Here is a 14050-nt window from a genome sequence, read left to right as displayed (position 1 = left end):
GATTTTGTGAACTAGGGAGCATATTTTGAACGTGATGCGTTCTTTAAGTTGGAGCCAGTGTAGCTTTTCTTGTAGGGGTTTAGCTCTTTCATATTTTGATTTACCGAATATGAGTCTAGCTGCAGTGTTCTGGGCTAACAAGTGGGTAGTGTGTGACAAATCTGCACTACCGCCGGGGGTAGCTAGCGCGTGTGCCCAGTGGTAATTCCGAGTTTCGAAGGTGCCAGATCCCATGGTAGAAAATATTTTTCTATTTTCTACTGTGGGGGCGTTCCTGGCGGTAATCGGCAGCACAGCCACGTTGGTATGTGCTGCATGGTTACCGCTCAGGTAGCGCGAAAGCCCTTGCCGCTAGGGTCAATGGCTGGTGGTAAGATCTCAGGCCATAAATAGATGCACGCTAGTTTTAATTTTTGCGCATACCCGTTTTCCGGCCCATTAAAAAACGGCCTTTTCCCTAGTCACGGTATAAAGTGGCCCAGTGCACGCCAAAAAGACATGCCCAAACTACCACAGGCCATTTTGTACTGCGGATTTGTAAAAGGACCCCTGAATGAGGTAAACTTGAAAACAGCAAACTGAAACCTAATAATAGGACTACCAAGAAATAGGATCAAAAATATACACATTCAACAGCAGTGAAATTCAAACACCAGAGATATAATTCAATGTCAGCATAATACTTATGAAAATCTAATCAGCATGCATTAGAACATTACTGTAACGCACTCTACGCTGGCTGCAAAGAACAAATACTCAAGAAATTTCAGACAGCTCCCAGAACCAACCTCAATAATGTACAACTGCCAATGCTCTCAAAAAGTAGAAATCTGTGTGTGTTTTCTATACATGTACCTCTGTATTTTTATAAAACTCACACATATATCACAACTCCCTCCCTCCCCGGTCCACCCGGACTACCTCTCCAGGAATGCCTACATGCAGGAAAAGGGCCGGTGGAAGGGTATTAGACACCCTAGGAAAATATCTAGGAGGGTATTAGAAACCCTCCTCCACAAATTAACTGTCAAGTATCTAGCCCCTCTTCTCCCAAGATTTTGAGATCACGATTACCCCAGCCCTTCCCAGAAGAATCCTGTGCAAAATGAACATCAAATTTTATTTTGCATAAATTTACACAATGAGGATAATTTCCAAAAGCCATTTTTCCTGGTGAATGGGCTATCTGAAAGTTTTGAACACTCCCTGCAGGTAAAAGTACGTACCGATGGTTCTTTGTGCTTCTGTGGCTGTCAGGACCTACTGATTTGCCTTGAATGCAGCCGTTCCTTGACACTCCCTCCCACACCGCAAGCTGCCACCCCAGGCAATTGCCTTATTTGCCTAATGGTTAAGCCAGACTTATGTGGGAATGCTTACACTTTGTACCTTACCCATGTATCCACCCAGGCAATTTTACAGGACTCTTTTCCACATGCAAAGTATTTACAAAATTACACCAATAATCTAGACTTTATTAGCAGGAAACAATTCACGTCAAGTGAGATAAATCCTCAAGGTTTTGCTGTTCTTTAGGCTGTACCTCTTAGGGTGTCTAATTGGAGCTAGGGTAAGAGTCACCCCATGTCAGAAAGGCTCATCTGTAAACCATTCTGTGATCCGAGAAATCCAACATCTTCCCCCAGTCTCCCAAATATGAAAGTCAGACTTGTTATATGGTTGCGTCCCAGAGGCCTTTTCCTGGAAAATAGACAGGACGCTGCATGGCTGTTTTCCAGCTCCCCCTCTGGTGCTCCATGTATTCTAATCAGTGTTGAACAAACAAGGGGCTGATTGAGTCTAAGGGCTCCTTTAATCACAAAGCGGGCGCTGACACCAGATTGCAGTGTTTATAATTTACCACTTCATTGTCTGAGCAAAACTAAAAACCAGTTGAAAAGCTGCTCGCTCATAGTCCTGATTAGTGATTATTTCTGCAGTCAGAGCCAAATTGGAGCTGGAAACAGCTAGTTTAGATGCACTGTGAAGGCTGCCGCTGCTTCAAATGGCTTCTCTCACTCTCATTCTAAATAATTTGCATTTAGGCATTTAAGGAATGGGGAAGAAATGAATGTTTAAGCTTCGGGGTCCAAACACAAACTTTTCCACCTATGTCAAAACAGAGAAAAATGAAACCTTCCTGCCAAGCACAATACAGAATCCAGTATTCCATGATGAGTTCATATCAACTAAACCAGGGGTGTAGCCAGATCTTGGCGGAAGGGGGATCCAGAGCCCAAGGTGGGGGGCACATTTTAGTCCGCCTCCCCCAGCCGCCGCCCCCCGCTGCCACTTTTGACCCCCCCCACCGTCGCCACTGCAAGGTACCTTTGCTGGCGAGGGTCCCCAACCCCCACCAGCATTAGTCTTCTTCAGCGCTGGTCTCTGGCACGTTCGCTGATCTGTGCTGTGAGTCCTGACGTCCTGCACATTCCTTTACGTGAAACTGAGCACTTAAAGGAAAGTGCAGGACGTGCTGGACGTCAGGACTCACAGCACAGATCAACGAACACGCCGGAGACTGGTGCTGAAGAAGACTAAGACTGGCGGGGGTTGGGGCCCCCGCCAGCAAAGGTACCTTGTGGCAGCGGCGGGTCGAAAGTGGTGGTGGGGGGTCAAAAGTAGAGAGGGCCAGGACTAAATCTATGGGAGCCCATTACCCCGTGGCCCCACCTACCTATGCCCTAAACCCAACTGTTTCCGGTGCCATGTAAAACAGAAATGAAGTAGAGGAGAAACCTAATGTGTAAAGAAGTGGGCTGAGAACCAAGGGGAGCCCAGTTCAAATCCTACTGGAATCCCTTGTGATTTTGGGCAAGACACCGTAACCCTCCATTGCCTGAGGTACAAACCTAGCCCCCTGTTTACAAAGTTGTGCTAGAGGCTGCCGGTGCGGTAACTCTGACACAGCCCATTCACTTTCAATGGGCTGTGTCTGCGTTGCTGTGCGGCCTTGTAAACAGGCTAGATTGTGAGCCTTCCAAGGATAAATACCTACTATAACTAAATGTACACTGTTTTAATGGCTTGCAGGCAGTATATATGAACATAAATCAAATTTATTTATTTATTTTATTGGGATTTATTAACCGCCTTTATGAAGAGATTCACCCAAGGTGGTGTACAGCAGATGCAGTTTAACATAAAACTTACAATTTTGTTAACAGCATAACAATAGTAAAAATGCCCAAATATAAACATAAATACAATGGGGGCCCATTTACAAAGCCGCGGGAGGCCTAACAAGTGGGTAGTGTGTGACAAATCTGCACTACCGCCGGGGGTAGCGCATGTGCCCAGTGGTAATTCCAAGTTTCGAAGGTGCCAGATCCCATGGTAGAAAATATTTTTCTATTTTCTACTGTGGGGGCGTTCCTGGCGGTAATCGGCAGCACAGCCACATTGGTATGTGCTGCTTGGTTACCGCTCAGGTAGCGCGAAAGCCCTTGCCGCTAGGGTCAATGGCTGGTGGTAAGGTCTCAGGCCATAAATAGATGCACGCTAGTTTTAATTTTTGCGCATACCCGTTTTCTGGCCCATAAAAAAATGGCCTTTTCCCTAGTCACGGTATAAAGTGGCCCAGTGCACGCCAAAACGACATGCCCAAACTACCACAGGCCATTTTGTACTGCGGATTTGTAAAAGGACCCCTGAATGAGGTAAACTTGAAAACAGCAAACTGAAACCTAATAATAGGACTACCAAGAAATAGGATCAAAAATATACACATTCAACAGCAGTGAAATTCAAACACCAGAGATATAATTCAATGTCAGCATAATACTTTTGAAAATCTAATCAGCACGCATTAGAACATTACTGTAACGCACTCTATGCTGGCTGCAAAGAACAAATAATCAAGAAACTTCAGACAGCCCAGAACACTGCAGCTAGACTCATATTCAGTAAATCAAAATATGAAAGTGCTAAGCCTCTACGAGAAAAGCTACACTGGCTCCCACTTAAAGAACGCATCACGTTCAAAATATGCTCCCTAGTTCACAAAATCATTCACGGAGATGCCCCAGCCTACATGTCAGACCTGATAGACTTACCACCCAGGAATGCTAAAAAATCATCCCGCACATTCCTTAATCTTCACTTCCCCAACTGCAAAGGTCTAAAATGATGCCTTTAGAAAACAGAGGCTTTCTTCGAGATCTCACACAGAGGGGGTACTTTTATGTTAAACAATCTTTAATAACGTGTGTAGGAACAGCAGTCAAACAGCACAACCAATACAAAGTTTTCTTATATAACTAGATTAATCTGGTTAGAATCCACTCCCTCCTTTCATCTCTCATTCTCCATCAAATCCTGCTGATATTCTCAGGTGTTAAGGAGTATACTGCACAACACTAGTTAAAGAACCCAAAAAGGGGATATCTATGCTGGCAATTTTAACCTGTCTTAGGGGAGAAGTTATCAATGTGGGCTACTGTTACTGTTAAGAAGGGTTATTTTAGCACAGGGTCCCATTTTAAGCAATGAGACCCTGTGCTAAACTAGCACACCTTGTAGTGAAATAATCCATCTTAACAGTAGCCCACATTGATCTTCTCCCCTAAGACGGGCTATTTTACCACAAGTCATGCTATTTTAGCCCAGGGTTCTATTTGATGCAACAAGACCCTGGGCTAAAATGGGGCAACTTGTGGTGAAATAACCCATCTTAATGGTAGGCCCTGTTGATAAACTTCCCCTCAAAGGTAAATTGATTTGTCTGAAAAATTGCCCTTCTTAAGGTAGTTTGTGACATTCATAAAGTGCATATTTTAGCCTCATTAAAAAGGGGCAGCATGTTTCGGTTGGAGAGTAAAGGAGTTCACTTACTTATTGCCTGCCGTCTTCAAAAGTATATGTATTATTTTATTCTTTTTTCACCCTTCCCTTCCCCAACCATCTACACAGATAGCCGATGTGGAATACACGGGTTCTTTTAAAGCACACGCTTGAAGCCAGCTCATTTTTTTTCTTTTTTTGACTAAGTTGATTGAACACTCCATTAAAATTATAGTGGAATGTTTTGGGGGGGAGTTTTCACAGTTTCTTAGCACTGTCATCATTTGCTCTTTCAGTTCTGTTTCAGTAGAGAGGTGATGCAGTCCACAAACAAAAGTCCACAAATAAAGGAGTTTGGGCTCCCTTCAGTTAAGCCCATCCATTTTAAATATATTTTGGATAATTCCTTCAGTTTAAGGTACAGTTCAAGCAGAACATCAAACATAAAATAAATTCGCCTGTAACTGAATAGGGCAGATATCATCTGTGTAGGCCTTTCTGGTTTTCTCCATGAATTTCTGCCTCAAACTGAGTATTATGCCCAAGGTTCTCTTTTTTTTAATCCAGGAATAAACCTACAGAGCAAGTGCCAGGGGTCATAGATGTTGGGGTTTCCTTTACAGTAATCTCATTATCCAATGTTACTTTCTGCAGGGATGGTAGAAGAGTACAAGCCACCTTTTTATGATGTTGTCCCAAGTGATCCAAGCTTTGAAGACATGAAGAAGGTTGTTTGTATTGATCAACAGAGACCAAGAATTCCTAACAACTGGCATTCTGACACAGTGAGTATTGCACAGCTATAGCATAATATAATAAACTAGGAAAAAAGGCCAGTTTCTGACACAAATGAAATGGGCGCTAGCAAGGTTTTCCTCGGAGTGTGTGTGTTTTACAGAGTGTGTGTGAAAGTGAGTGTGTGATAGAGAGAGAGTGAATGGGTGAGTGTGTGTGACAGAGAGAGTGAGACTGGGTGTGAGAGTGTGTGTGTGAGAATGAGAGTGTGTGCCAGGGCCCCCCTCCCTCCCAGTTCCAGGGTGGTCCCGCCCCCTCCCTCCCTCCCAGTTCCAGGGTTTTGCCCCCCCCCCCCCCCAGTTGCAGGGTCGGCCCTCTCCTCCTCCCTCCCAGTTTCAGGGTCACCCCCCCTCCCTCCCTCCCTCCCACCCAGTTCCAGGGTCGTTGCCTCCCCTCTATCCCCCCACCCCTCCAGCCACCCTGCGATGTTTAACTGCAAAATTCGGGAGCTGTGTAGTGTAATAAAACGCACCTGTAATGTTGTGAAGCTGACTCCGTGTTCGTAAGGTTCGTCAGATTCGTCAGTCTGTCACCATCTCTCTCGGCCCCGCCCTCGCGCCTCTGATAGGTCCGCCGCCCTCAACGTCATCACGTTTTGACATGAGGGCGGGGCCGAGAGAGATGGTGACAGACTGACGAATCTGACGATCCTTACAAACCCTTCACTTCAGTGAAGCCACAGAGTCAGCTTCAGAACATTGGACGTGCTTTTTATTATAGTAGAGATGATGGCAGATAAAGACCTGAAGAATCCATCCTGTCCTCCCAAAATCACACTGAATTCATGATTAAACCAACAATGAATGTACCATCATGTATTTTCTAAGTAGATACAATAGATATGCCTAATTATGTCATGCTTGTTTTAAATACAAATTCAGCCCATTTGCATGGCATTAAAGAGAAATTTAGGCAGTAAGAGCCCGATATTCAGACCACAGGAGGTAGCTGGGCTGCCTCCCGCAGTCGGCTCTGAGCCCAGATATTCAATGTTGGGCTATTTCTGGTGACCGGCATTGAATGTCTGGTGTTTATTGGCTCGTTTCAACTTAACTGGCTAAGTCGATATTCAGCACTGGACAGTTAATTTGAAACCGGCCAGAAATAGGCCTGCTATTTCAGCGGCCAAATTTGGCTGCCAAACTTAGCCAGCAATACGCTGAATATTAGCGGATAACTGGTTATATCACACAATATAACAGGTTATCCGCTAAGTGCTAACCATCAATATTCAGTGGAAGATAGCTGGTGACCTCCTGCTGAATATTGCCCGATAGCCGGTTAAGTGTCTTTTAACAAGCCAGGATCTGTTCCTGTCCTGTTAAATGATTTTAAATATTGGGGGATAAATCTATAACTGGCTTCCTGGTAGGAGACTGTTCTGTAAAGAAACATGGACACCTAATGCCAGATTCTGTGTAGATCGCCCAAAGTTGAACTTTCAATTTTGAGCACAGAACCCAGATCTGCACATAAACTAATTAGCCAGTTAGGTGATAACAATTATTGGCATTAACAAGCAATTGGCAACAATTAGGAGCTATGCGGGGATCTGCCGTTTGTCCTATTCTATAACATGCGTGCCTAAATTTCATAACGCACAACTCCAAAGGAGGCATGGCCATGGGAGGGTCAGGAGCATGCCTAGATATTAGGCGCAATGTTAGAGAATACCTGCATTGGCACGCCTGTCTTCAGTTGGGCATGACCATTTACACCAGCTCAAAGTTAGGTGCAAAATGCATGATAAGCTAGTGTTTTGTACAAAGTACTATCTTAGCGCAGATCATCCCAGAGCCTAACTTTGAACTCCAGTTATTGAATTTCTCTCTACTTTCCTATATAGAATACGAACCTATAATTAGAGCAGGCATAAGTTTAACTTACAGTATTCAGCAAGTTACGCATGTAAATCTGAGTCCCAGCTACATGTATTCCTACCTCTAAAATACGCTCTATATGCAATATGGTAAAATTATGTATCATACCTGATAATTTTCTTTCCATTAATCATAGCTGATCAATCCATAGACTGGTGGGTTGTGTCCATCTACCAGCAGGTGGAGATAGAGAGCAATCCTTTTGCCTCCCTATATGTGGTCATGTGCTGCCGGAAACTCCTCAGTATGTCGATATCCAAGCTCCATCCGCAGGACTCAGCACTTAGAGAATTACACCCACAAAGGGACACTCTGCCCAGCTCACCACTGCTGAAATGGGGGAGGGGAATTAACCCAGCTCATCCCCACACTAGTGTGGGAGGGGAATCCGTCCAGCTCATCCCCGCGGAGCGGGGGAGGGACACCACACCCGCCGATGCGGGGGGATCTGGCTTATCCTGCAACCGCAACCGCGGGAGGAGCTGACTGACCCTAACACCACCGAAGCGGGAGGGGTACAAAGCTGCCCTACTGCCGCACGAAGCGGGAGGGAGCGCCGGCAGAATTTAAGTCTCAATCCAGCCCCGTAAAACGGAGGGGAGAGGAATGCAGCAGCTCACTGTAACACAAACTCGTCTCAACTCTTGAAGAATCCATTGAAAAACTTGAACACGAAGTCCTCCTGAACAGGAACTGAAGACTAAACTTGAACCTGCATTGCAACCAGAATATAAACAATACAGATATCTGGGAGGGGCTATGGATTGATCAGCTATGATTAATGGAAAGAAAATTATCAGGTATGATACATAATTTTACCTTCCATATCATCATGCTGATCAATCCATAGACTGGTGGGATGTACCGAAGCAGTACTCACCCAGGGCGGGACATAGAAATCCCTGACCGCAACACTGACGCTCCAAACCGGGCCTCCGCCCGAGCAGCCACAGTCAAGCGGTAATGCCTGGAGAAGGTATGGGCCGATGCCCAAGTTGCCGCCTTGCAAATCTCTTCCAAGGAGACGGACCCGGCCTCTGCCATCGAGGCCGCCTGAGCTCTAGTGGAGTGAGCCTTCAGCTGGATAGGCGGCACCTTCCCCGCGGCCACATAAGCCGCTGCGATGGCTTCCTTGACCCATCTTGCCACTGTAGGCTTAGCAGCCTGCAGACCCTTACGAGGACCTGCAAACAGGACAAACAGATGATCCGAGTTCCGGAAATCATTGGTCACTTCCAAGTATCTGATGATGACTCGTCTCACATCCAGATATTTGAGAGCAGAGTATTCCTCTGGGTAGTCCTCCCTACGAAAGGAAGGGAGACAGAGCTGCTGATTCACATGGAAGCGAGAAACAATCTTGGGCAGGAAGGAAGGCACTGTGCGAATAGGCACTCCTGCCTCAGTGAACTGCAGAAAGGGCTCTCGCATGAGAGTGCCTGGAGCTCGGAAACTCTTCTGGCTGAAGTGATAGCCACCAAAAAGACTGCTTTCAACGTCAGGTCTTTCAGAGATGCCCTTGACAAGGGTTCAAAAGGCGGCTTCTGCAAGGCTCTTAGCACCAGGTTGAGATTCCACGCAGGCACCACTGAGTGCAGAGGAGGGCGCAGGTGATTAACTCCCTTGAGAAAGCGCACCACATCTGGCTGCGAAGCCAGGGAAGCACCCTTCAGGCAGCCCCTGAAGCAAGCCAGAGCCGCTACCTGGACTTTAAGGGAACTGAGCGACAGGCCTTTCTCCAGACCTTCTTGCAGGAACGCCAACACTGAAGAAATTGGAGCAGTGAAGGGAGAAAGTGAGCCTGCTTCACACCACGCTGGAAAGGTACGCCAAACCCTGGCGTAAGCAGTAGAAGTAGAGCGCTTCCTCGCTCTCAGCATAGTGGCGATGACCTTGTCTGAGAAGCCCTTCTTTCTCAGACGCTGCCGCTCAATAGCCAGGCCGTAAGACCAAAGGGGGAGGGATCCTCCATCACCACGGGACCCTGATGCAACAGGCCCTGCTCCACTGGCAGCCGCAGAGGATCGTCCACTGAGAGCCTGATCAAGTCCGCATACCAGGGACGTCTGGGCCAGTCCGGACCCACCAGGATTATCCGGCCCGGATGCTTTGCCACCCGGTCTAGCACCCTGCCCAACATGGGCCAGGGCGGGAACACATAGAGAAGCTCCTGTGTCGACCACTGTTGGAGAAGAGCATCTACTCCCAGGGATCGAGGGTCCCGTCCTCTGCTGAAAAAGCGCGGCACTTGGCAATTGGCCGATGACGCCATCAGATCTAGGCTCGGCTGGCCCCAGCGCTTCGTGATGTCCAAGAATGCCTGAGCAGATAGCTGCCACTCTCCGGGAGCTTCCGCCCACTGGCATAGATTCATGGCCTCCTTGGCTAGAGGGGCGCTCTTGGTACCTCCCTGGCGGTTGACATAGGCCACAGCCGTGGCATTGTCCGACAGGACCCGTACTGGCTTCAACGCCAGTACCGGGATGAACTCCAAAAGCGCCAACCGAATGGCTCTGAGTTCCAGGAGGTTGATAGACCACTTTGCCTCTGCAGGAGACCAGAGCCCCTGCGCTGTCCTTCCCAAGCAGTGGGCTCCCCAGCCCGACAAAGAGGCGTCCGTCGTGACGACAATCCACTCCGGGGTCACCAGAGGCATTCCTGCAGACAACTTGTCTGTCTGCAGCCACCAGCTCAGCGCCTTGCGCACTGCTGGGTCCAAGGGAAGGCGCACAGCATAATCCTCCGACACCGGAGTCCAGCGCTGCAGCAGAGAGTGTTGTAGTGGTCTCATATGAGCCCTGGCCCAGGGCACTACTTCCATCGTGGCCGTCATAGAGCCCAACAGCTGCACATAGTCCCAAGCCCGAAGAGGAGAGGCTACTAGGAACTGGTCCACCTGAGCCTGAAGTTTGACAATCCGATTGTCCGGCAGGAACACTCTGCCCACTTGGGTGTCGAATCGAACTCCCAGATAGGGACTGAGTCGGGCGCAGCTGGCTCTTCTCCCAGTTGATGATCCACCCCAGGGAGCTCAAAAGAGCAATCACCCGGTCCACAGCTTTGCCGTACTCTGCATAAGAGGGGGCTCGGATCAACCAGTCGTCCAGATAAGGATGGACTTGTACTCCTTCCTTTCGCAGGAAGGCCGCGATGACCACCATTATTTTGGAGAAGGTCCGCGGAGCAGTAGCCAACCCGAAAGGGAGGGCTCTGAACTGGAAGTGTCGGCCCAGGACTGCAAAACGCAGAAAGCGTTGATGAGGAGGCCAGATGGGAATATGCAGGTACGCTTCCTTGAAGTCCAAGGAAGCCAAGAACTCCCCTGCCTTCACTGCCGCTATAACAGAGCGGAGAGTCTCCATGCGAAAGTGCCGCACTTTCAAGGCCCGATTGACCCCTTGAGGTCGAGGATAGGCCGGACAGAATCTCCTTTCTTTGGTACCACAAAGTAAATGGAGTAACGTCCCTTGCCAATCTGATTTTCTGGCACCGGAACGACCGCACCCAGGCGTATCAGGTTGTCCAAGGTCTGCTGCACTGCCACAGCTTTGACCGGAGACTTGCAGGGAGAGAGTACAAACCCGTCTCTTAAGGGTCGGCAGAACTCTAACTTGTAGCCGTCTCTGATGACTTCCAGAACCCAAGCGTCTGAAGTTACCCTGGTCCACTCGCCCAGAAACGAGGACAGGCGTCCTCCAATCTGCACTGGGCCATGGACCAGGGCCCCGTCATTGGGTACGAGACCCTGGGGGAGGACCGGAGGGCGCACCTCCGGGACGGCGGTCTCTGCGAAAGGAATGCTGCTTGGGGGAGAAGCTCCTTTTGAAGGAAGAGGGGGCAGAGGAGCCCGACTTGCCCGGGCGGTACCGACGGGCTTCCTGAAACCGTCCTCTGGAGATACCGAGGCGAGCACTGGCCCGAGCCCTGACCTCTGGTAACCTCTTGCCCTTAGACGTGCCGAGATCGGTCACGATTTTGTCCAGCTCGACCCCAAAGAGCAGCTTGCCTTTAAAAGGCAACTTAGCCAGGCGGGACTTAGAGGCGTGGTCCGCAGACCAATGTTTCAGCCAAAGCCAGCGCCGCGCAGAGACTGTCTGAGCCATACCTTTAGCCGAGGCTCTCAAGACATCATACAGTAAGTCTGCCAAATAAGCAAAGCCCGATTCCAGGGCCGGCCAATCAGCCCTCAAGGAAGGATCCGAGGGGGAAGCCCGCTGCACCATCGTCAGGCATGCCCTGGCCACATAGGAGCCGCAAACTGAGGCCTGCAAACTTAAGGCAGCCGCCTCGAAGGACGACCTTAAAGCCGCTTCCAATCTTCTGTCTTGGGCGTCCTTTAGGGCCGTGCCACCTTCCACCGGCAACGCCGTTTTCTTAGTCACCGCAGTGATTAAAGAATCCACGGTAGGCCAAATAAAGGCCTCACGTTCACTTTCAGGCAAAGGATAGAGGCGGGACATAGCCCTAGCCACTTTGAGGCTCGCTTCCGGGACATCCCATTGAGCCGAAATTAAGGTGTGCATGGCATCATGCACGTGGAAGGTTCTAGGTGGGCGCTTCGTCCCCAGCATAATGGCAGAGCCAACAGGGGCTGAGGGAGAGACGTCCTCTGGCGAGGAAATCTTCAAATTACTCATGGCCTGCACTAACAGGTTGGGCAAATCCTCTGAGCGAAAGATGCGTGCTGCAGAGGGGTCATCCGCTCCATCCGAGCGGGAATCCGTCTCCTCCAAGGAATCCCCAAAGGACCGTTGGGAGAACTCAGATACGCTGCCCTCATCTACATCAGAGGAAACAGAGTCCTCTAAGGCCTGGGAATCCACCCGAGGGTGTTTACTTCCGGGGGCCTCAACCCCTTTATCGGACAAGGGAGAAGGGGCAGCGTTTTGCATAAGAAAGGCCTGATGCAGCAGCAAAATAAACTCGGGGGAGAAACCCCCCAGACTGTGCACTTCAGCAGCCTGGGCCACAGCCCTAGACGCACCCTCAACCGGCGCTCGCAAGAGCGGGGGAGAAACATGCTGCGCATCCAAGATGGCGTCCGGCGCGACACTCCGTGAAGGAGCCGCACGGGAAGAACGGCGCTTAACTTTAGCTGCTTTTCTGCCGTCGCCCAAATGAAGGGCGGCCATGGCATTAACGTCTCCCACCTCAAGGGCGGCCCAAGAAGAAGCCGTCCGAGCAGCGTGGCCGGCCAAGATGGCAGAGGCGAGCAGCGGGGGATGGGCGTTTATGGCGGGAAAAACCGCCGCACCCGAGGAAGAACCGGGACACTGACCGGCCTCCAAACTGACACCCAACAAGGGCGAATCAGACTTTAAAACCCCCGCATCCCCGCTAGACGCGCACACGCAGTCCGGGGAGCGATTCTTTGCGCCCTCGCCCTCCGACGCCATCAGCCACGTGGAGATCAATCGGGGAACCCCCTGCCCGCTACAAAAAGGTAAAAATTACCTGCTTTCCGCTCCGAGCTGTAACGACCTGGTGTCCCAGTGAGTAGCTGCAATAAACGTTTAAATAAACGTCGAAATAAACGCCCTTAAGGACGTCCAAAATTTTTTTTTTTTTTTTTTTTTAAACGGAGCCAGCGGGAGGGGGGAGAAAAGGAGGGACCTGGCACCACCAGGTTTGCACTTGCTCAAGAAGAGCCCTCAACCCCAGGCACTCAACAAAACCTAAAAATTAGGCTTGGAGGCCTAGCCAGAGCTGCTGCTGTGTGTGACCACCACCTGCTGAGATAGAGAACATACTGAGGAGTTTCCGGCAGCACATGACCACATATAGGGAGGCAAAAGGATTGCTCTCTATCTCCACCTGCTGGTAGATGGACACAACCCACCAGTCTATGGATTGATCAGTATGATGATATGGAAGCATGTATTTACAGCATAATGCACAGTAAGTAGAGGATGAAACCAATGACGACCAGCCATGCAGATGAATGAAACAGGTATCCTTTATTGAAAGCACCAGCAACAAAAACCTTCTACGTTTCTTCCTGTTTTTCCTTTGGAGCCAGCATAATGCATAGACAGAATTACATATGTGCTTATATGCCACTATTATCATGCTTTCCCAACACATACCCTTGTTCAGATTGTAACCTTTACTCTCCCCATAACCCTTATGTATCTTTCCTTTTGTTGTTTTTATCTAAATATGTCCCGCTGTATACTTTGTTGCTCCCCTTTCCTCTTACAGTTTTGAGCTTGGAAAACACTTAGATTTCTTTTTGAAAAGGTTTGCAGTATATCAAATAAATTGAACCTTGAAGTCAGCTGATATACTTTGTAGAACTGCCCTCTTAAAGTTCAGTTTTCACCTGGATAGGTGGAGTACGATGGAAGGAGGCAGCAACATTTGCCTTGAATAAGGAATGATGTACTGGTTAAGTTTATTTATTTTCAGTATTTATATACCACCTAGACCTAAGCAGTTTACAGTTTTTTCTTTTTCAGGTACTGGTACTGTGTCCCTAATGGACTCACAATCTAGTATTATATTGTACCTGTGGCAATGGAGGGCTAAGTGACTTGCCCAGGGTCACTCAGAGCTGCAGAGGGAATTGAACCTGGTTCCCCAGGATCTTAACC

At 48.8% G+C, this 14050-nt stretch overlaps 1 protein-coding gene across 3 annotated transcripts in view; it reads left to right on the top strand.

The window, feature by feature from the left end:
* ACVRL1 (activin A receptor like type 1) overlaps positions 1–14050 on the top strand; it is a 173453-nt gene that overhangs the window by 144820 nt on the left and 14583 nt on the right. For all 3 annotated transcript variants that reach the window (XM_030196861.1, XM_030196859.1, XM_030196860.1), the window contains one exon: positions 5437–5567. In XM_030196861.1, coding sequence (XP_030052721.1) covers positions 5437–5567 — 131 coding nt within the window. The remainder of the gene's footprint in view (positions 1–5436; positions 5568–14050) is intronic.

Source organism: Microcaecilia unicolor, chromosome 3 (genome assembly GCF_901765095.1).
Source record: "Microcaecilia unicolor chromosome 3, aMicUni1.1, whole genome shotgun sequence".
Lineage (NCBI taxonomy): Eukaryota > Metazoa > Chordata > Amphibia > Gymnophiona > Siphonopidae > Microcaecilia > Microcaecilia unicolor.
The sequence above is the reverse complement of the archived record's forward strand: the minus strand, read 5'-3'. Positions and strand labels throughout refer to the sequence as shown.